This window comes from Lontra canadensis, unplaced genomic scaffold (genome assembly GCF_010015895.1).
Source record: "Lontra canadensis isolate GAN:19392208 unplaced genomic scaffold, GSC_riverotter_1.0 scaffold40, whole genome shotgun sequence".
NCBI classification, from domain to species: domain Eukaryota; kingdom Metazoa; phylum Chordata; class Mammalia; order Carnivora; family Mustelidae; genus Lontra; species Lontra canadensis.
Genome location: NW_022631034.1, coordinates 9359631 through 9381294, shown reverse-complemented (window position 1 = coordinate 9381294; position 21664 = coordinate 9359631). Strand labels below are relative to the sequence as shown.

Below are 21664 nucleotides of genomic sequence, written 5' to 3'. Positions count from 1 at the left end.
CAAATGTTGTTTAATATTGAATGGCAGCTTTTCTGAGAAGAATTATAGTGCCTTTTGGCAGATGTCATAAACTTTCTATGTCTCTATCTCCTCAGCTATAAAGTAGAGAAAATATCCTATGAGGTTTAAGTGAGAACATGCAGTACTCATGCTGAACATGACAGCCTAAAAGGAATAATTAACCTGGTTATTAATATTTTGTCAAATGTATAGACCGTGTCTTCAGTACTTCATAAAAATACATTCTGGTTTGAGCTGAAGCTTTAGATTTAAAAATATTAGTTCTTAGCTATCACACATGCCATTTATGTCCAATATGTCTCTCTCAAATGTCACCAGTCACATACAAGATCCCAAATTTCTGACCTATGCTGATGACAGATCACCATCTATTGTGATGTCACCCAGTACTTTATGGTAATATTTCTTATGATATTTTTTCTGGCTACAGTTCAAAGGGTGCTTCCTGTCTATGGAGTAAAGCCTATCACATTATCAAAATATGTAACTGAAGGATTACAGTATGACTGCCTGTGATTTTATTTCTATATTGTTGCCGTAAATAGCAATGAGTAAATCTTCTAAATTATGCCGTAAGACTTCTTGTCTAAGAAGCAATATATTCTGCAATCTCATTGACAAAATTGTTAAACGACCATCTTTGCAGTTTTTGGGTCAGTGGGGATATCACTGTTATGAACCTAGGATTTATAGAACCCTGGCAAAAATTCTGAGGTATGTCGACTTGGATGGGTTTGACATACTACTCTCAGATTATATTGCATTTGTGGAAAAATCAGGATACCGTTTTGAACTAAATTTTAATCTTGAATTTACTGAAATATGTGTGAATACAATTCTGTACTGGGTTTTTGCCAGAAAAGGTAACCCTGACTTTGTGGAACTGCTTCTCAAGAAGACAAAGGACTATGTTCAAGACAGAAGTTGTAACCTGGCACTGATATGGAGGTAATAATCTCATGTTTTCACCATAAAAGGAGAAATTTTCTCTTTAGGAGATTATTTTACTTCTTTTTTTCTACAATGAATATGCATAGTGGCTATATATGGATAAGGAATCCTGACTTGATTGCTCATTCATTTGTTTACTCCTTCATTCCTTCATTATTGATTCAATAATTCCCCCTCTACACATATTATTATGTACCAATAAATTTCTAGAGGTTCTGTGCTATATAAAGTTTACACATTAGTGCTCAAGGTAATGGCATGTTCAACAACTTAGATTTCTCTAACTAGACAAAGATACTATTTTGGGTAATACTGCTATCTCTTCTTCTTGAGCATACCAATAACATATATATATGTGTGTGTATGTGTGTGTGTGTGTGTGTATAAAATGACTTTCAAAGTATAATTCAGAATATACACATATATTCACTTAGAAATAGTTATTAAACATAATAATTCCCTTTTTGTATGTTAAGCATTGATAAATTTAACTCCAAATTCTTCAAGAGCGAGCACAATGAAGTCAAATATCTGATTAAGTCTGTTCTAGATCAAAATTTTCACGTACTCTGAAATGTCAAGCTAGCTAATGAATACTACTGAGGATCTTTTGGATTAAATATTCAATGTACTCTTTGGAAAGTCCATAATATAGATTCTAAAGTTACTTAGTTTGCAGTATCTCTAACTCACTCTATGGTATTGGATAGTAGTTTGATTAGAACCAATGTGCATTTGTTCATTCATTCAACAAATTATTTATATACCACCTTACTATGTATAAGGTACTATACTAGCTAAGCACAATGACAGGAGCAAGAATGCTAAAAAACAAGACAGATAAGATCAGTTAAAGTCTAAACCAATTTAGATTCTGCCTGAAGCAGCTGTTCTCTTGATCGTGTATCACTGTGGTATTGGAGAACCACTAGATTGCTTTGATTAATGATCACCCAAGTACACGAACTAATAGCTGCAGTCTGGAATATCAGTAAATAAAACTCCCAAATAGCACCTTTTGGTTGTTTTAAGGACCACTTAATCTGTAATTTTTGCAAAGAGCAGCAGGTTCTAGTGTCACTAGCTGGGCTGAGTAATGCCTATGTGTGTCCCTGGCAGGCCCAAGGAAAAGAAAAATGGAGTAAAACAGAGGAAGAGAAGATACATTTTTAAAACTTTTAAATGGGAAGCAAAAGGGGAAAACTGAAAGGAGTGGAAGGAAAATGAAATGAAGAGAATCACAGAGTGGGATATGATACAGTGCCATCAACAACTATCTTAAGTGACAGTTTTAAAAATCAAGAAATCTTGACTTAGATACATCCACACAGTAAAATATATTACTATCCAATTCTATGGACCACAACATCATCTGAATCTTTCAGAATCATAGAATCTTACTTAGATTCAAATGGGATCTATGAATTCATTAGCAAACTTCCACCCCGGGCAGCCTCTCTATGTTGAACATCTCTGTCTGATGCTAATATGGTCTCTACTTGAATAATTCTAGTGGTAGTTACCCATATTGTGAGGTAAACCATTCCTTTGCCCAGGGATTCTTCTGTTTCCCAGCTATGCCTGTTCCATTTCCTTCAAAGATTTTACCCAGTCTCATGACTTTAAATATTATGTGTATGCCAATGACTCCCCAGTCTCTCTCTCCAGCCTTGACCTTTCCTCTGAGCTCCAGATTCCTTCTATATAAAGATGATGTCTACTCAACATCTCCACAAAGCATCTCAAACTTAACAGAAATAAAACATAATATTAATCTAACTCACTCACTCTCTGTCAAACTGCTCCTTCTCCTGAATTCCCTACCTGACTAATAGTCCCTTTTGTTCTATCTTTTGCTCAAGACAGAAATCCAGGATTTATTCTTGATTCTTCTCTTTCTTTCATCAACATATTAGCAAGTCCTTTTGACTATGTCTCTAAAACACACCCCAATTACACTTTTCTTTCCTCCATTTTTAACCTAGATGAAGCCACATTCATTTCTTACCTGCACAACTGCTATAGACTGTAAGAGTCTTTCATCTTCCACTCTTCACTCTCAACCCCTATAATCTATTCTTGACTCAGAAGCCTGAAAAAACCTTATAAAAATGTGAAATACATTATATCACCCAGGCTTAAAATCCTCCAAATCTTTCCCACTACAAGTGAAATAAAACTCAATTCAAACTCAATACCCATTTTTTAAAAAGTCCTACATAATCTGGTCTCTCACTATATCAACCAAATCCAATCTCATGTTTTTCTTCCCCTTGAACACTATATTCCAGCCACCCAGACCTTTCTGTTTCTTTAATATTTTCAATTTTATTCCTGCCTGAAGGTCCTGTAATGACAATTACCTACAAGCAAAATAAGTCAGACTGAGAAAGATAAATAACATATGATTTCATTCACATGTGGAATCTCAAGAGCAAAACAAATGAATAAATAGAGAAAAAGCAGAAACAGACCCATAAATACAGAGAAAAAACTGATGGATGCAGAGGGAAGGGGGTTAAGGGGATGGGTAAAATGAGTGAAGGGGAATGGGAGATAGAAGCCTCCAGTTATGGAATGAATAAGTCACAGGAATAAAAGGCACAGGATAGGGAATATAGTTAATGATACTGTAACAGCATTGTATGGTGACAGATGGTAGCTATACTTGTTAGCACAGCATAGTGTATAAACTTGTCAAGTCATTGGATGGTACACCTGAAACTAATGAAACATTGTGTGCCAACTATACTCAAATTTTTAAAACTAAAATTAAGAAATAATAAAATAATAATAACTGGTCTCTCTACCTAGAAATCTCTTCACTCAGATCTTCCTGTAACTAGTTCCTTTTTATCAGGTGGAATACAGTATAAATGTCATCTCTTCAAAGAGGCCTTCTCCGGTCTCATCTAAAGAAGCCACTCATTCATTATCATAACACTATTTTAATTCTCTGTACAGCATTGATCACTATATGTTCATTTGCTGCTGTTGTTTTCTTTTTTTTTTTCATTGATTTGTTTGCTCACTATCCATTGTCATTAAAAGTAAGGTCCATGAAGGGAAAAACCCTGATTACTTCCTCAACATTGAATCCTCAGTGTCTAGAACTATACAGATACATTGCAAGAGTTCAATCAAGATTTTGTTGAAATAGAAAGTGGATTTTTATGTAGCTTTATTAGATTCTTCTTACTCATCGTGCACAGAAATATGTCTCCATTTCTCCAATTCTGCCCCCAGAGCTACGGAGAACAAAGTCTATTTATTTTCTCTCCTACATGAAAACCTCTCAAATATTTGAACACAGCTATTATGTCCCCATAATGAATACCTTAAGTTTCCTATTATCTGCTGTTCTTTATTCTTACAGCAGCAGCATCTTTTGGTCACCATCTCCGGGATACACTCCAACATGATGATTTCGCCATTATAATAATGAAGTGTGTATATAGGTCCCTGGAGGAGAGGAGATAGAACTAATGAGGGAAAGGAACTTAAGTTTGTTCATTTTTACAAAACTGCAATAATAATCTAAATGCCACTGTATGACAGACCATAAGTGGTTAAAGAGAGATGATACCATTCAGCTAAAATAACAATAATCATTTACTAAGCACTTTCTTAAGTGCCAAACACTGTGTTATTTTGAGGGAATACAAAGCCAAATAGCCATATTTCCTGATTTTGGAAAGTTCACAGACTAGTAAGTGAACCATAACAATTATTTATACTATATAAATGCAAAATTAGAAGCATGTGCAGGTAGAACAGAGAAAGAAGTTAACACTATTGGAAAGGAGCAGACACCTAAGAAAGCTCTCAGAACAGAAGATGTCTTAAACCAATTTTTAAAAGATGAAATGAAGTTTTCTCTTCCTTTAGCTCTTGAAGTAATCTAGGCAGAGGCAGATGACTAAAACCAAAGGAGATACAAACAACATGTTGCATCCAGTGATTATCAGAATTGTCTATAACAATAATTGTCTAGGTAATTCTGCAATTGCTAAAAAGTAAGATAGGAAATTGGGTAGTAGTTAAAGATGAAACCTAGAAGTGAAATCTTGAAATACTTAGTAGGCTGTGCTAAGCAATTTAAAATTTACACCATAAGTGATGCCAAACCAGTGAAAGTCAGATTTGTAGTATGAGAAGATTCATCAGCTCCCATTTGAAGATTACACTGGAAAGGGAGGCTGAGACTAGAAGCAAGGAGACCAGTCAGTAGACTGCTCAAACACTCCAGGTACATTAGCAACTCCAGAACTTCCACAGAAAAAGGGTTATGGAAAAAATTTTATTGAAAAGAGGTAGATGACTGAAGAAGTTGCTTGAAATTGAATTTGCATAATAGGGACTCTTTGCTAACTTAGCTTCCATGTATATCCATAATAGTTTTAAGAGAAAGAACTAATTCTTCTCTGCCACCATCTTCTCCTACTTCTGACTATTCTTTGATAGCACAACTGTTCAGGTAAGACATAATGAGAACTTAAACTAAATAGCAGGGTGCCTGGGTGGCTCAGTGGGTTAAACCTCTGCCTTCGGCTCAGGTCATGGTCTCAGGGTCCTGGGATTGAGCCCAGCATCCAGCTCTCTGCTCAGCAGGGAGCCTGCTTCCTCCTCTCTCTCTGCCTGTCTCTGCCTACTTGTGATCTCTGTCAAATAAATAAATAATTAAAAAAAAAACTAAATAACAATAGGAGAAGGAAGAGATATTATTAAATAGAATAACAAAACAGTGAGTGATTAGAAGCAGAGCCTCAGAGAAAGAGTTAATTTCGAATTTCTAAATTTTAAGACTGATTGATAGTTTCCTCTTGTTGTAACAAATTGCCACAAATGTAGTGCCTTGAAATGATACAGATGTATTATTTTTTAGTTCTGGAAGTCAGAAGTCCAAAATGAAGCTACTGGGCTAAAATGAAGAGGTCAGCAGGCCTGGTTTTTCTAGAGCCTGTATGGGAGAATGGGTTTCCTTACCAGCTTCTGGAGGCTTCCTGCATTCCTTGTTTCATGACCTCTTCCTCATCTTCAAAGCCAACATTGTAGAGTCATAGCTCCTTCACTGACCCTGATTCTATTTTTCTCTGACACATCATATAAAGGTCCTTGTGATTATACTGGGTCCACCTGCATAATCTCCCATCTCAAGATCATTACCTTTATTAATTACATCTGCAAAATCCCTTTTGCCAATTTGAGAGGCCATTATCCAGCCTACCACAATGGTCATGCCACAAATCTATCAAGATTATTACGAAGGATGGGGTGCCTGGGTGGCTCAGTGGGTTGAGCCTCTGCCTTTGGCTCGGGTCATGGTCTCGGGGTTCTGGGATCCAGCCCCGCATCGGGCTCTCTGCTCGATGGGGAGCCTGCTTCTCCCTCTCTCTCTCTCTGCCTGCCTCTCTGCCTAGTTGTGATCTCTGTCAAATAAATAAATAAAATCTTAAAAAAAAAAAGATTATTACGAAGGACCTAAAAATTCAGTTTGGGACATAAGAGTTTACATTGCCTAAGGGATAGCCATGTACAGTAGATACCTAGATAGCATCATCCTTGATGCGTCTTTCTCTTACATTCCCATCTTATCTGTCAGGATATCTGTTGTTTCTACCTTCAAACAATATACAGAATCCGACCATCTCTACTGTTATTGCCTTGTACTAAGTAATTTTCTTCCTCCTATCTCATAACAAATTCTCAGCAGAGGTAAGATCACACTGCTTTTCTATTCAAAATCTTCAATGGCTTCTCCATTCCATTTAGAGTAAAAGATGGAAGTCTTTTCAGTGATCTACAAGGATCTACATGATGTGGCATCCCATTATCTTTGTCCTTGTTTCCTGCTGCTCCTCACCCTTTTCACTCTTTCAGCCACAATGGCTCCCTCACTCTTCTCTTTCACCACTCCAGGAACACTCCTGCCTTAGGATCCTTAAGTATATAAATAGCTAACTTCTTCATCTCCTTCTTCTTTATTTAGTCCTTCTTGACGCAGTCCCCGCCTCCTCCCGCTTCACCTCTCCTGTGTTGTCAGGGGCTTTCCCCAGCCTTGCTCTCCTTCCAAAACTCAAGATTTTAAAAAAGCCATTCTTTCAAATCTCCGTCAAATGCCCCTTCCTCCAGGAAGCCCGCCCAGTCCACACAGCTGTACCAAACCTCTCCTTACTCACCATGTAACATTTTGGTGCCTTCTCTGGCCCTTTCACACTTGATGTTTCAGAGTTATTCGCGCCCTTATGACTTTGCCATCTTGAGTTCCCAGGGGCGCCACGGACAGCATCTGAGTCTCTGCCCCAGGCCCCCCTCCCCAAGAAGCACTTGCCAGAAGAATAAGAAAGGAATAACCTGTAGTCTGATTCACACTTCCCCAGAGCCAAAGATCAGGCATTAAAGGTCAGGGACTTTTTTTTTTTTTTTAAAGATTTTATTTATTTCAGTAATTTATTTCAGTAATGTCCTCTCCTATAATCCTATTTAAAATTGGAAAATGCCCTCATATACACCCCTAGAATTTCCATACTTCTTATAGTGCTCTACTTTTTCTTTTTTCTTAGCAAATCTTCTAACATATAAAATTTCCTTTTTTTTTTTTTCTATTTTCATTCTGTGCTGTTTTCCCTTGTTAAAATTTGAACAGCCATCTTTGTTATGTTCATTCACATATCCCAAGCACCTAAAACAGAGCTTGGTATACAGTATGCATTCAATAAATATTTGTTGAATAAATTAATAGACAGTAATGGAAGTTATGGTCATGGATGAAATTGCCTGAGAACAATAGGTCAAAAGAAAATTAGTCAAAAGGCCAAATCTTCTCTACTTGGATGTTAAGGGCAGAGAAAGAGAAACCAGTAAAAAATGGTTGAAAAGGAGCAGCCAAAGAGGTAGGTGGATAACAGAGAAAAGAGCCTTACTAAGTTAGCATAAAACATGGTTCCAAGAAAGTCAAATGTCTTAAATACCAGAAATAAAATTATAGAGAAGCATCCCTTAAATGTGGTGGCTAAAAATTAAAAGGGGAGTAGAAAAAATAGAAATAATTAGTATAGCTACAAAACTGAATCATTCTCTGCATGTCTATATGGAAATATTATGCCCCAATTCATAAGCATATATGACAGGTTTTCAGATACAGAGGGTTCAGTTCATTAACTTCACATTTAAAAACTAATTCTTGCTGTGCTTGCCTTATTCCATCCATATAAGTACTATTATAATTGACTGTCAGTACAGATTAAGCAAATTTTGGTTTACAGTAACATGCTCTTTAAACATGAGGATTAATCATGTCATTTGGGTACAGATTAGACTTTTAAATCTCATTTTAAGCCTATTTGACTTTTAGTTATGTTTTTCAACATTTTTGGTCCAAAATTACTTCTAAAGGTAGTATCAATCCTAATATTTTAAAATCAACTAATACCCCCAAATCTTACCAAGGACCATTTGTGGTATCTTTGTCCCCCAAGTCTCCTGAATGCCTATACTTAACAATATTCTTAGTCAAATATCTTAAGAGTGAATAAGATCAGAGGTGGTTCAAGACAGTAGTATAGGAGAATCCTGAACTCACCTCCTCCAATGCACACAACAAATCTGCATCTATATATGCAACAATTTCCCCTTAAACACCCCACCCCCCAAAATTAGCTGAACAGATCATCTAGAGCAAAATATTAAAAGACGTGTCCCTGGGTGGTTCAGTTGGTTAAGCACCCGTCTCTTGATTTTGGCTCAGGTTATGATCTCCAAGTTGTGAGATCAGAGCCCTGCATTGGGCTCCATGCTGGGCCTGGATCCTGCTTATGATTCTCTCCCTCCCTCACCCTCTGCCCCTCTCCAGCCCCACTCAAAAAAACAAATTAAAAAAAAAATTAACAAACCACATTAAATGGGTAGGGGAAGCAAAGACATGGTCTTGCCAAAAACCACACCCCTGGCATGCCAGCCCACAAACAGAAGGAGTTGAGAGTGATCTCACAAATACAGAGCTTCTCGCTGAGAAGCAAGGGTTTTGTACCCCACATCAGCCACTCCAAACCTTGGGATCTGCACTGGAGAGATAAGCCCCCAAAACACCTGGCTTTAAAACCAACAGGACTTACATTCAGAAAAAATAGTGCTATAGGAAATGGAGATCCCACTCTTAGAGGATTCGCAAGCAAATACATTCACTTTGGGACCAAGTACAAAAGCAGGAGATTGAAAAGTGTTTAGACCATATGTGAAAGAGAATCATTGCTAAACCTTAAGGTATCTGCTGGAGGGACAGATCCTTTTGAGACTTTCCAGTAACAAGGCACCAGTGGACATCTTTTCAGCATTCTCCCTCTACTTTGCTAGTGCTGGCATGATACGTACCATCTTTGCACTACCCTTACACCTTAATGCCTACAAGAAACTTACTTCATATGTAAGGACACACACAGACTGAAAGTAAAGTGATAGAAAAAGATGTTTCATGCAAATGGGAACCCCATCCCTCTGAAAAACTGCAGTAGTTACACTTACACCAGATAAAACAGACTTTAAAATAAAGACTGTGGGGTGCCTGGGTGGCTCAGTGGGTTAAGCCTTTGCCTTTGGCTCAGGTCATGGCCTCAGATCCTGGGATCGAGCCCCACATTGGGCTCCTTGCTCAGCAGAGAGCCTGCTTCTCTCTCTCCCTCCCTCTCCCTCTGTCTGCCTCTATGCTTACTCATAATCTCTATCTCTGTCAAATAAATAAAATCTTAAAAAAAAAGACTGTAATAAAAGACAAAAATGGGTATTATATAAAAATAAAAGTCAATACAATAATAAGACATAACATTTGTAAATATTTATGCACCCAACATAGAAGCATCTAAATATATAAAGCAAGTATTAACAGACCTAAAGGGAGAAATTGACAACAATAAAACAATAGAAAGGGGCTTTAATATACTACTTACATCAATGGATTAATACTTCAGGCAGAAAATCAGTAAGAAAATATTAACCTTAGTGGATACATTAGACCCAATGGACTTAATATATATAATATGTGGAACACTACATATAAAAACAGCAAAGTATACATTCTTCTCAAGTGCACACCGAATATTCTCCAGGACAGATTATATGTTAGACCACAAAACAACTCACAATAAATCCAAGACTGAAATCATATCGACTATCTTTTCCAAACACAATAGTATGACACTAGAAATGAATAAGAATAATACTGGAAAATTACAAATGCCTGGGTGGCTCAGTTGGTTAAGTGTCTGCCTTTGGCTCAGGTCATGATCCCAGGGGTCGGGGATAGAGCCTCCCATCAGGCCCCCTGCTCAGCCAGGAGTCTGCTTCTCCCTCCACCCCTCCCCCTGCTTGTGCTCTCTCTCCCTCTCAAGTAAATAAATAAATAAAATCTTTAAAACAAACAAACAAAAGAAACTACACTGAAAGGAGCTAGAAAAACAAATGAAGCTCAGTTAGCAGAAAGAATGAAATAAGATCAGAGCAGAAATAAATGAAATACAAACAAAAGATCAAATAGAAGAGATCAATGAGATTAAGAACTGATTCTCTGAAAAGATAAAACTAACAAGCCTTTAGCCAGACTCATCAAGAGTCCAAATAAAATCAGAAATGAAAGAAAAATTACAACTGATACCAAAAAAAAAATACAAAAGGATCATTAGAGACAATTATAAACAATTATACACCAAAAATTCAACAACCTAAAAGAAATAAGTTCCTAGAAACATACAATCCTCCAAGACTGATCTGTGAAGAAATACAAAGTCTGAATAAACCAATTACTAGTAAAAAGATTGAATCAGTAATCAAAAACTCTCCAACAAACAAAAGTCCAGGCCCAGACAGCTTCACTGGTGAGTTTTACCAAATATTCAAGAAGATTTAATACCCATCCTTCTCAAACCCTTCCAAAAACTGAAAAGGAGGGAACACTTCCAAACTCATTTTATAAGGCCAGAATTACCCTAATGGCAAACCCAGATGTGGGCACTGCAAAAAATAAGTAAAATAAAATTGCAGCCTAATATCCTAGGTGAACATGTATGCAAAATTCCTCAACAAAGTATTAGGAAGCCAAATTCAGCAATACATCAAAAGGATCATACACTATGATAGGATTTATTACAGGGATGTAAGGATGGTTTAATACCTGCAAATCAATCAACATAATATACTACATTTAAAAAATGAAGGATAAAAGTTATATGATCATTTTAATAGATGAAGATAATGTATTTGACAAAATTCAACATCCATTTATGATAAAAACCATCAACTGAAGAGTATAGATGGAAGGTACCTCAACATCAAAAATAGTATATATGACAAACCCACAACTAACAATATAGCCACTACTTTGAGATCAGGAACAACACAAGGATGCCCACTCTCACCACTTTTATTCAACATAGTATTAGAAGTCTTAGACATAGCAATTAGTCAAATAAAATATAAATTGAAATAAATTAAAAAATAAAATAAAATACATCCAAATTGGAAAGTTAAAAGGAAAACTGTCACTATATACAGATGACATTATTTTATATATAGAAAGTTCTAAAGACTCCACCAAAATAGTTAAATAAATTCAGGAAAGTTGCAGGGTAAAAAAATCAATATACAAAAATCTGTTGTGTTTTTATATACTAACAATGAACTATTGGCAAAATAAATGAAGAAAACAATCTCATTTATAACTGCATCAAAAAGAATAAAATACCTAGAAATGAATTTAACTAAGGGGGTGGTAGATCTGTACTCTGAAAACTATAAGACACTGATGAAATTGAAGAAGACACAAATGGAAAGATATTTTGTGCTCATGGGTTAGAAGAATCATTTTTAAAATAATTTTTTAATTTTTTTTAATAAACATATAATGTATTATTAGCCCCAGGGGTACAGGTCTGTGAATCGCCAGGATTACACACTTCACAGCACTCACCATAGCACATACCCTCCCCAATATCCATAACCCCACCACCCTCTCCCTCCCCCCTCCCCCCAGTAACCCTCAGTTTGTTTTGTGACATTAAGAGTCTCTTATGGTTTGTCTCCCTCCCAATCCTATCTGTTTCATTTATTCTTTTCCTACCCCCCAAACTCCCCGTGTTGCATCTCCACTTCCTCATATCAGAGAGATCATATGAGAGCTGTCTTTCTCTGATTGACTTATTTCGCTAAGCATAATACTTCCTCTAGTTCCATCCACGTCATTGCAAATGGCAAGATTTCATTTCTTTTGATGGCTGCATAGTATTCCATTGTAGGTATATGCCTCTTCTTCTTTATCCATTCATCTGTTGATGGACATCTAGGTTCTTTCCATAGTTTGGCTATTGTGGACATTGCTGCTATAAACATTCGGGTGCACATGCCCCTTTGGATCACTCCGTTTGTATCTTTAGGGTAAATACCCAGTAGTGTAATTGCTGGGTCATAGGATAGCTCTATTTTCAACTTTTTGAGGAACCTCCATGCTGTTTTCCAGAGTGGTTGCACCAGTTTGCATTCCCACCAACAGTGTAGGAGGGTTCCCCTTTCTCCACATCCTCACCAGCATAAAAGAATCATTATTAAAATGTCCATATCACCCAAAGCAATTTACAGACTCAATGCAATCTCTATCAAAATTTGAATGGCATTTTCCACAGAATTAGAACAATCCTAAGATTTGTGCTGAAACAGAAAAGATCTTGAGCAAAGAAAGCAGTCTTGACAAAGAAGAACAAAGCTGGAGGCATCATGCTCCCAGACTTCAAACTATATTAAAAAGATAGTAATCATAATAGTATGACATAAAAACAGACACACAGATCAATGGAACAAAATTGAGAGCCCAGAAATAAACTCATGCATATATGGTTAATTAGTATTATTTTTTAAAAAGACAAGAATATACAATGGGGAAAGGACAGTCTCTTCAATAAGTGATGTTGGGAAAAGTGGTTAGATGCAAAGAATGAAACTAGACTACTATCTTGTACCACACACAAAAATTAACTCAAAATTGATTAAAGACGTGAATGCAAGACAGAAACCATGAAACTCCTAGAAGAAAACATAGGCAGTAAGCTCCCTGACATTGTTCTTAGCAGTATTTTTTGGATCTGACTCCAAAGAAATGGCAACAAAAGCAAAAATAAACTAAAAAGCTTCTGCACAGCGAAGGAAACCATCAACAAAATGAAAAGGCAAGGTACTGAATGGGAAAAAGAGTATTTGCAAATGATATATCTAATAAGGGGCTAGTACCCAAAATATATATAAAGAACTCATCAGCTCAATAAAAACATCCTATTAAAAATGGGCAGAGGATCTGAATGGATATTTTTCAAAAGATCTCTAGATGGCTAACAGGCATGTAAAAAAATGTTTCAAGGGGTACCCTGGATGTCTTGTTTGTGAGTTCAAGCCCCACATTGGGCTCCATGCCCATCATGGAACCTACTTAAAAATTTAATTAAAAATTAAAAATTTAGAAAAGGGGACACTTAGGTGGCTCTATTGGTTAAGCATTCAACACTTGATTTTGGTCCAGGTCATGATCTCAGGGTTGTGAGATGGAGCCCTACATTAGGCTCCATGCTGGACATGGAGCCTGCTTAAGATACTCTCATCCTCTTCCTTTGCCCCTTCCCCCTCTATACTCTCTCTCTAAAAAAAATTAATAAAATTTAAAAAGTTTAAAAAAAAGAAAAGAGAGGTAAAATGGCGGGCTCGTGGTGAGCGGCTGTCAGGAATGAAAATAGATAAATGCCTTGAAGAAGATTTTAAAATTGGTTTCTCTTCAAAACATCTTCTTTCATACCACCTGATAAGGATCTTGATTCACCATGGCGTTAGCAGCAGTAAAATGGGTGATATCAAACAGAAATCTCTGGAAACATTTATTTCCAATTCAAAATGGAGCTTTATATTGTGTTTGTCATAAATCTACGTATTCTCCTCTACCAGATGACTATAATTGCAAAGTAGAGCTTGCTTTGATATCTGATGGCAGGACAATAGTGTGCTACCACCCTTCTGTAGACATTCCATATGAACATACACAACCTATCCCTCGGCCAGATCCTCTGCATAATAATGAAGAAACACATGACCAAGTGCTGAAAACCAGATTAGAAGGAAAAAATGAGCACTTGGAGCAAGGACCCATGATAGAACAACTTAGCAAAATGTTCTTTACTACTAAGCACCATTGGTATCCTCGTGGACAGTATCATAGACGTCGTAGGAAACTGGATCCCCCAAAAGACAGATGATACTGAGGTTTTCAGGAATCAAAAAGATGTTATCTTGTGTCTCATTTGCCTTTTGAGAAAATGCATTGAGTATATCCCCTAACGTGTTATATAGCAAAATAATAATAAAATGTGTTCATATAAAAAAAAAGATGCTCAACATCAGTAATCAGGGAAATGCAAATCAAAGCCACGAGATATCATTTCACATCTGTCAGGATGGCTGTTATAAAAAAGACAAAAAATAGGGATGCCAGCCTGGCTCAGTGGGTTAAGCCTCTGCCTTCAGCTCAGGTTGTGATTTTAGGGTCCTGGCATTGAGCCCTGCATCGGACTCTCTGCTCAGCTGGGAGCCTGCTTCCCCCTCTCTCTCTGTCTACTTGTGATCTCTCTCTCTGTCAAATAAATAAACAAAATCTTTAAAAAAAAGACAAAAATAACAAGTTGTGTCAAGGGTATAAAGAAAAGGAAACCCCTTATGCAATATTGGTGAGAATGTAAATTGGTGCAACCACGATGGAAAACAATACGGAATTGCTTTGAAAGATTAAAAACAGAACTGCCATATGATCCAGCAATTCTACTTCTGAGTACTTATCTGAAAAAAACAATAATGTTAATACAAAAAATACATGCACCCCACTGTTCACTACAGCATTATCTACAATCGTCAACATATGGAAACAACCTAATGTCCAGCAATGAAAGAATGGATAAAGAAGATGTGATTTTATACACATACACACAGTGTATATACATATTTCAGACATGAAAAAAGAATGAAGCTCTGCCATTTGTGACAACATGGAATGATCCTGAGAGTATTATGCTAAGTGAACTAAGTCACAGAAGGACAAATAACATGGTTTCACTTACATACGGAATCTGAAAAACAAAACAAACAAGCAAAAAACTCATAGACACAGAGAGAAGATGGTTGCCAGAGTGAAGGTGGGTTGAGGCTAAGTTAAATGGGTAAGAGGGGTCAAGAAGTACAAACTTCCAGTTGTAAAACAAATAACTCATAGTAATGTAATTTACAGCATGATTACTATAGTCAATAATATTTTATTGCATGTTTGAAAGGTGCTGAGAATAGATCTTGAAAGTTCTCAACACAAGAAAAAATTTTTTTCTTTTTATGAGGACAGATGGTAATTAGACTTACATTAATCACTTCGCAATGTATATAAATATTGAATCATTATGTTGCAGACCTGAAACTAATATAATGCTATATCAGTTATACTTCAATAAAAAGACATATCTGATTAAAAAAAAAGAATGAGCAAGATGAATAAATTAGATTGCCTTTGAAAAATTTAAATGATTGCATTTCACTAACAGTCGTTAGGTCCAAAAGCCACAGAATAAATTTAATTATGTATATATATATTTTTTTTCTGGAAATATTAAAAAATCAACAAATACTTGAGTGTCTACTCTGGGCTAAGCATTATTCCAGGCATTTAGGGATATAATAGTAGATTAAACAGACGAAAATTGTTGTCCTTGTGGAGCTTAAATTTTTTTTTTAAAACACGTTTGGAGCTTTAATTTTTATTGCACATATTGCTCACCCATTTATTTTGAAGATAAAAAAATGAAAGATTAGAGACTTTAAGTTGTCCAAAATGGTATGGGCTTACTAGGGCAATGTACAAAGTATCATGAGAAAAGAAAGATCAGGTCAAAAGCAGTCTTTTATTGGAGTCTTATATGATGAGCAAGACTTGCCAGAACTGAAAAGGGAGGGAAAGGACATATACAAATCAAAAAACTGTGAAAAAGTTGGAAGCAATGGTGGTTTGGGAAAGTGAATACCAATAAGCAGGACAGGGAATGCAGAAGGAGAAGTAGTTTAGGAGTTCAATTGGGATATATATTGGAAGTATGTATGAAAAAGATGAGATGTCTGGAGAAATACTGATCTGGAGATTATTCCAACAGAGAATGTATATATTTATATACAGAATTTAGAAAGATATATATAATAACGCTGGCAGAGTTACAACAAAAACTAAACTTCTTAATTTCTAAGATGCTACTCTTCACTACACCACACTAGTTTTTTTTTTTTTTAATTCACAAAATCTTGGCATTTCAACCCTCAATGAAGCTTTGGAGATAAACTAGTTGGTCTAAGGATTTTCAAACTGTTCTCTTTGGAGCTTCTGACAAAGGAATCACTACAGGGGAGGTTTTTAGGACTTCTAAATACACTTCAACAGAGAACATACCTAATACAAAACATTCTTTTTATATAGGTAGTTCAACAATCCTCCAATGCTGCTATATGCTTGTAAATGAGACATTACTTCTTTTTTATTGATAAAAACCTACTAACCCTTCAAATCTTAGCTCCAAGATAACCTCTGAGCACTGGTTATTCCAGGTAGAGTTAAGTGCTTCTCTTTAGTGTTTATACAGTACACCAAGCATGTTTCTATCATAGCAATTATAATTTTGTACTGTATTATTGAATTATTTGTCCATTTCACTTACTAGACTATAATAAGCATCTTGATATAAAGGACTGTATCCTTCATCTCTCTGTATCTAGTACTCAGTACACTCTGTGCAAGCAAGTGTTCAATTAATTAATTAATCAGCAAGTGAAAACATAAATGCATAAAGAAACTAAGACTCAAAGAGGCTGACTAACCCAACATCACAGAGCTAGTTAGGAAAAACCAAACCTCGAATCTAGAACCCCTAAGTCTCCATTGTTTGTAGCATTACACTGTGTTGCCTCCCTCATTAATTAAATATATGCAATCTTAAAATTCCTCTTTTTTTTTTTTTTAAAGATTTTATTTATTTATTTGACAGACAGAAATCACAAGTAGGCAGAGAGAGAGGAGGAAGCAGGCTCCCCGCTGAGCAGAGAGCCCGATGCAGGGCTTGATCCCAGGACCCTGGGATCATGACCTGAGCTGAAGGCAGAGGCTTTAACCCACTGAGCCACCCAGGCGCCCCAAAATTCCTCTTTTTGAATAATGCTCTCCTTGCTCTCCTAGTTGTCCAAAACCAGTATTTATAGTTTGTATGATGTTCTACAAAACATGTTAGTATTTTATTAGACCAATCAAGAGAATTCCAGAAACAAAGGATTATGAATAAAACTTCCCTTTCTTTAGTACTGAAAGACATTTTTATTTGGCCAAATCAAGACTTGATAATATAAAACCCCTGTGGTTGGTTATACCATGTCCTATCTACATATAGAGACCAATTCATTAGCAAACATATCTATTTCAATTGAAAGGACTACATAAAATTAGGAAAAAATAAAATTTTCATTGCTTAAACCAATTCTAACTTTATTTAACTGAAAAAAAAATTACATTAGTTGCACTTATTCCTTTCTCATCTAATTTCCAAACTCAATTCATGACTGACCAAGAAGAAAACAAATAAAAAGGTATCAAAATGGTCACATAACTATTCTACTAATAAAGTGAAATTAAAAAGAGCCTTTTTACCTTTTCTGTTTTAAATTTTCCAGAGCTACCTCAGTTTTATAATACTGGTTCTGATAACAATAGGATTTCTCTAGTGAGAAACATAATTGCTATTAGTAAAAGTAAACTGAGAAAGTCAATTACCATATGGTTTTACTTATTTGTGGAACAAAAGGAATAGCACGGAGGACATTAGGAGAAAGGACAAATGAAGCGGGGAGAAATGAGAGACTATGGACTCTGAGAAACAAACGAAGGGTTTTAGAAGGGAGATGGGGTAGGGGGATGAGTGAGCCTGATGGGTATTAAGGAGGGCACGGATTGCATGGAGCACTGGGTGTTGTATGCAAATAATGAATCATGTAGCACTACATCAAAAACTAATGATGTACTGTATGGTGACTAACATAACACAACAAAAAAATTCTGGAAAAAAAAAGTAAAAGTAAACTTTCCATACATCTAAATCTTTGTTTTTACAAGTGCAAAGTTTAAATGTGTAATAGGAATTTTCTTATTTTTTTTAACTTTGAGTTTGGTCTAGATTCATAGAATAGAAAACTCTTCTTAAGACATACATAAAGGTAAAGTTACATTAAAAGTCATTTAAAACATTTAGTATTTAAGATAATACTATTATGTCCCCATTACTATTAAGACAAAGTGTTTACCACAATTCTTAATTCTATATTCAGTGAAGCTTTCATTTGTTTGATTTACAGAACTTTCACACCAGTATATTGTCCAAGTCCACTAAGTGGCATCACACCTCTACTCTATGTAGCTCAGACAAGACAATCTAATATCTTGAAAATACTACTGCAATATGGAATCTTAGAAAGAGAAAAAAAACCCATCAACATTGTGATAACAATATTGCTCTACCCTTCAAGAGTGAGAATAATGGTTGATCATGAATTGGTAGACATCCAGGAAGATGCCAAAACATGTTTAGTGCTATGTTCCAGAGTGCTTTCTGCCATTTCAATCAGGGAAATAGAGGTAAGCAAAATAGTTCTTTGGGTTTGGGCTCAAATATTGATCAATAATTTTAAGATAAAATTGTGAAACAAGATTGAATTTGGTTTTTTATCTATGAATTATATCCAGTGAAAAATTAAAAATCAAGTGTAGGCTTATAAATTAAAATAGGTAAAATCTAAATTATGTTGAATATTAGTCCTTTATTTCATGAATTTGTCTTCTAAATATTTAAAAAGTTATAGTTTTTTTTAGTAGTAATTAAGTAGATGTATGTCATTATTATATTCTAAATACACAATAGTGTTTATTAGGATTTCTATGTCTTAAGAACATCATAAACTAAAAATTTAAAAGGATTCTTTACAGAATATTTGAAAATGAGTTACATTTCTCCTCACAAATATAATCACATGCCAGGAAATAAAAATATAAAGGCTTAAAATATTTGTGCGATTAATAATATCCATCCCTTGGGGCACCTGGGTGGTTCAGTCAGTTAAGTGTCTGCCTTCGGCTTAGGTCATGATCCCAGAGTCCTGGGATTGAGCCCTGCATCGGGCTCCCTGCTCAGTGGAAGGCCTGCTTCTGCCTCTCCCACTCCCCTGCTTGTGTTCCCTCTCTTGCTGTGTCTCTCTCTGTCAAATAAATAAATAAAATCTTAGAAAAAAAAAGTTCTGTTCTGTGAGCAGAGACTATTTCTTATACCCTAGCAATGAGCTAAATGCTTGGTGCTAAGGTGCTAAGGCAAATACCAGGTATTCTTTGAATAGCTAAATATGGAATAAATAATAAACATATATCATTTAAGCAAAAGTACCATATAGTCTATAGATTACAGGTTCTACCGGAGAAGTATCTCTATAATATAGAAATGTCTGTATTCTTTATTCTTAAATCAACTTAATTAACATTTAGCTTCTAGAATTAAATCTTTAAAAGGGTATCGTAACTAAAACTTGAAAATTTATCTTTTCATATAGATAGGTTCCTATCAAGACTTCTCACAGTTTAGCAGTATGAAATTTTGTTCTACAATGTTTGGAATCACCTGGGAGGACTTTTAAGATTTATGTTATTTGTACCCAACCTCAGATGAATTGAATCAAAATTTCTGGAGTAAAACCTCAGCATTTGTATATTTTAAAGTCCCCTGGATAATTCTGGTGTATAGCCAAGTTGACAACACTACTCTGGAAAGAGAAGCTGATAAAACATAAGTGTGTGATCTGTCTAAAATGAAAAACATATACAGATTCGTAGTTGTAAGAAATAATGTTTTTTCCTTAGATGTATTTAAAATTTATGTATCACTGTGAGAATAAAAGGGGAATAAAAATACTTGCCTTGTTAAAAAGCTTTGTAAAAAATATTATAAGGGTTATATAAATTTATTATCTATTTTCTGAATTTAAATACAAAATAAAAATGCTAATAATTTGGACTAACCAGTGATTAGTATTACAAAATTAAAATATTTCCCCTTTCTTCAGACGCAGCTAAGTTTAGGAAGACGTCCAATTATTTCTAATTGGCTGGACTACATTCCTTCAACAAGATACAAAGATCCATGTGAACTATTACATCTTTGCAGAATAACCATCAGGGCTCAACTACTGACCAACAATATGCTCCCAAATGGAATATTTTCACTTTTAATACCGGTTCGCCTACAGAACTACCTGAATTTAGAAAGCTAATATACATCTTTGTCCTGAGTTAAGGATACTCACCATTGTATGGTTTAGAAGTTAATAAACTATTAACTTCATGCAAATTTTCATTGCATTGGATATTTCATTAGAAAATATAATTTCAGGGGTGCCTGTGTAGCACAGTCATTTAAGTGTCTGAATCTTGGTTTTAGCTCTGGTCTTGATCTCAGGGTCATGAGATTGAGCCCTGCACTGGACTCCACGCTCAGCGGGAGTCTGCTTGAGATTCTCTCTCCCTCTCTCTCTGGTCCTCCCCCTCATGCTCTCTCCCTAAAATTAATAAGTAAATCTTTAAAAATATATATAATTTCACATGACACCCTAAATGAATCCATTTTAAATCAATATATGACTCTGCTCATTACCTTTCTATACAATGGGACAAATTATGAGATTTTTGTTATATTTGAGATTTAACAGTTTACTCTGCTCTTAAAAGTTGTTTTGTGTTAGAGCATAATTGTTACCTGTGGAAATTTTGGTCATATTGATATTCTGAAGTTCCTTTTATTTAAATGTTCTAAGCTAGGTAAATATTATTTTACATTGTATACTCCCATTAACAAGTATTTATTGAGTTCTTTTGCAAATAAAATATTGTGCTTGGTGGTGAGGAATAGCCAAGGAAATTAAGATGCAATCCCGTCCCTGAGAAGCCAAAGTCACAAATACAAGGTGAAGAATTAGTCAACTAAAGGGTGGGGGTCAGTAGTAAAAGGACAGAAATGGATAATATTTGGAAATAATTAGCCCCCCAAAACAATAAGGAGCTTTAGTGTTCTGGTGTGTGATACTTCTAAATACTAGATCAGTAGTGCTTTTTAAGTTGAGATATAATTGATATATATTACTTTCCAGTGCATAACATGATTCAATATATGTATATATTGCAAGATGATCAGCACAATAAGTCTAGTTAACATCCATCAACATACATAGTTAAAATATTTTTCTTGTGATGAGAACACGTAAAATCTAATTTCAGCCACTTTCAAATATGCAACACAGTATTATTAACTATAGCCACCATGCTGTGCATTACATCCCCAGAACTTATTTATTTTATAACTGGAAATTTGTACCTGTTTACTGCCTTTACTCATTTCACCTATGCCTAAACTATATGGATTTTGATACAAAGAAAGCAAAGAATAGTTTTGATCCAACATAACATCAAAATGAAAATAGTAATTAAATCTGTATGTTTAGTTGCAAAGAAATTTATTATCTTAAAAAATAAAATTTATTCTACTGCAATCTTTTAGCTCTTTTCAAG

The 21664-nt window shown here is 35.3% G+C and overlaps 2 protein-coding genes across 3 annotated transcripts; both read left to right on the top strand.

Annotated features, from left to right (window-relative positions):
* Positions 1-447: 447 nt before the first annotated feature.
* Positions 448-20434, top strand: ASB17 (ankyrin repeat and SOCS box containing 17). 2 transcript variants are annotated; one of them, XM_032870298.1, is made up of 4 exons: positions 448-735; positions 880-969; positions 18415-18694; positions 20167-20434. In XM_032870298.1, exons 1-4 carry the CDS (start codon positions 569-571, stop codon positions 20371-20373), a joined length of 744 nt encoding a protein of 247 aa, XP_032726189.1. In that variant the 5' UTR covers positions 448-568; the 3' UTR covers positions 20374-20434. The 2 variants fall into 2 exon arrangements, with proteins under 2 accessions (XP_032726189.1, XP_032726188.1); XM_032870297.1 differs by having other exon boundaries at positions 448-969.
* On the top strand, positions 13693-14264 carry LOC116875105 (39S ribosomal protein L42, mitochondrial-like). The gene has a single exon (XM_032870299.1). The coding sequence runs from the start codon at positions 13821-13823 to the stop codon at positions 14247-14249; it is 429 nt and encodes a 142-aa protein (XP_032726190.1). The 5' UTR covers positions 13693-13820; the 3' UTR covers positions 14250-14264.
* Positions 20435-21664: the final 1230 nt, after the last annotated feature.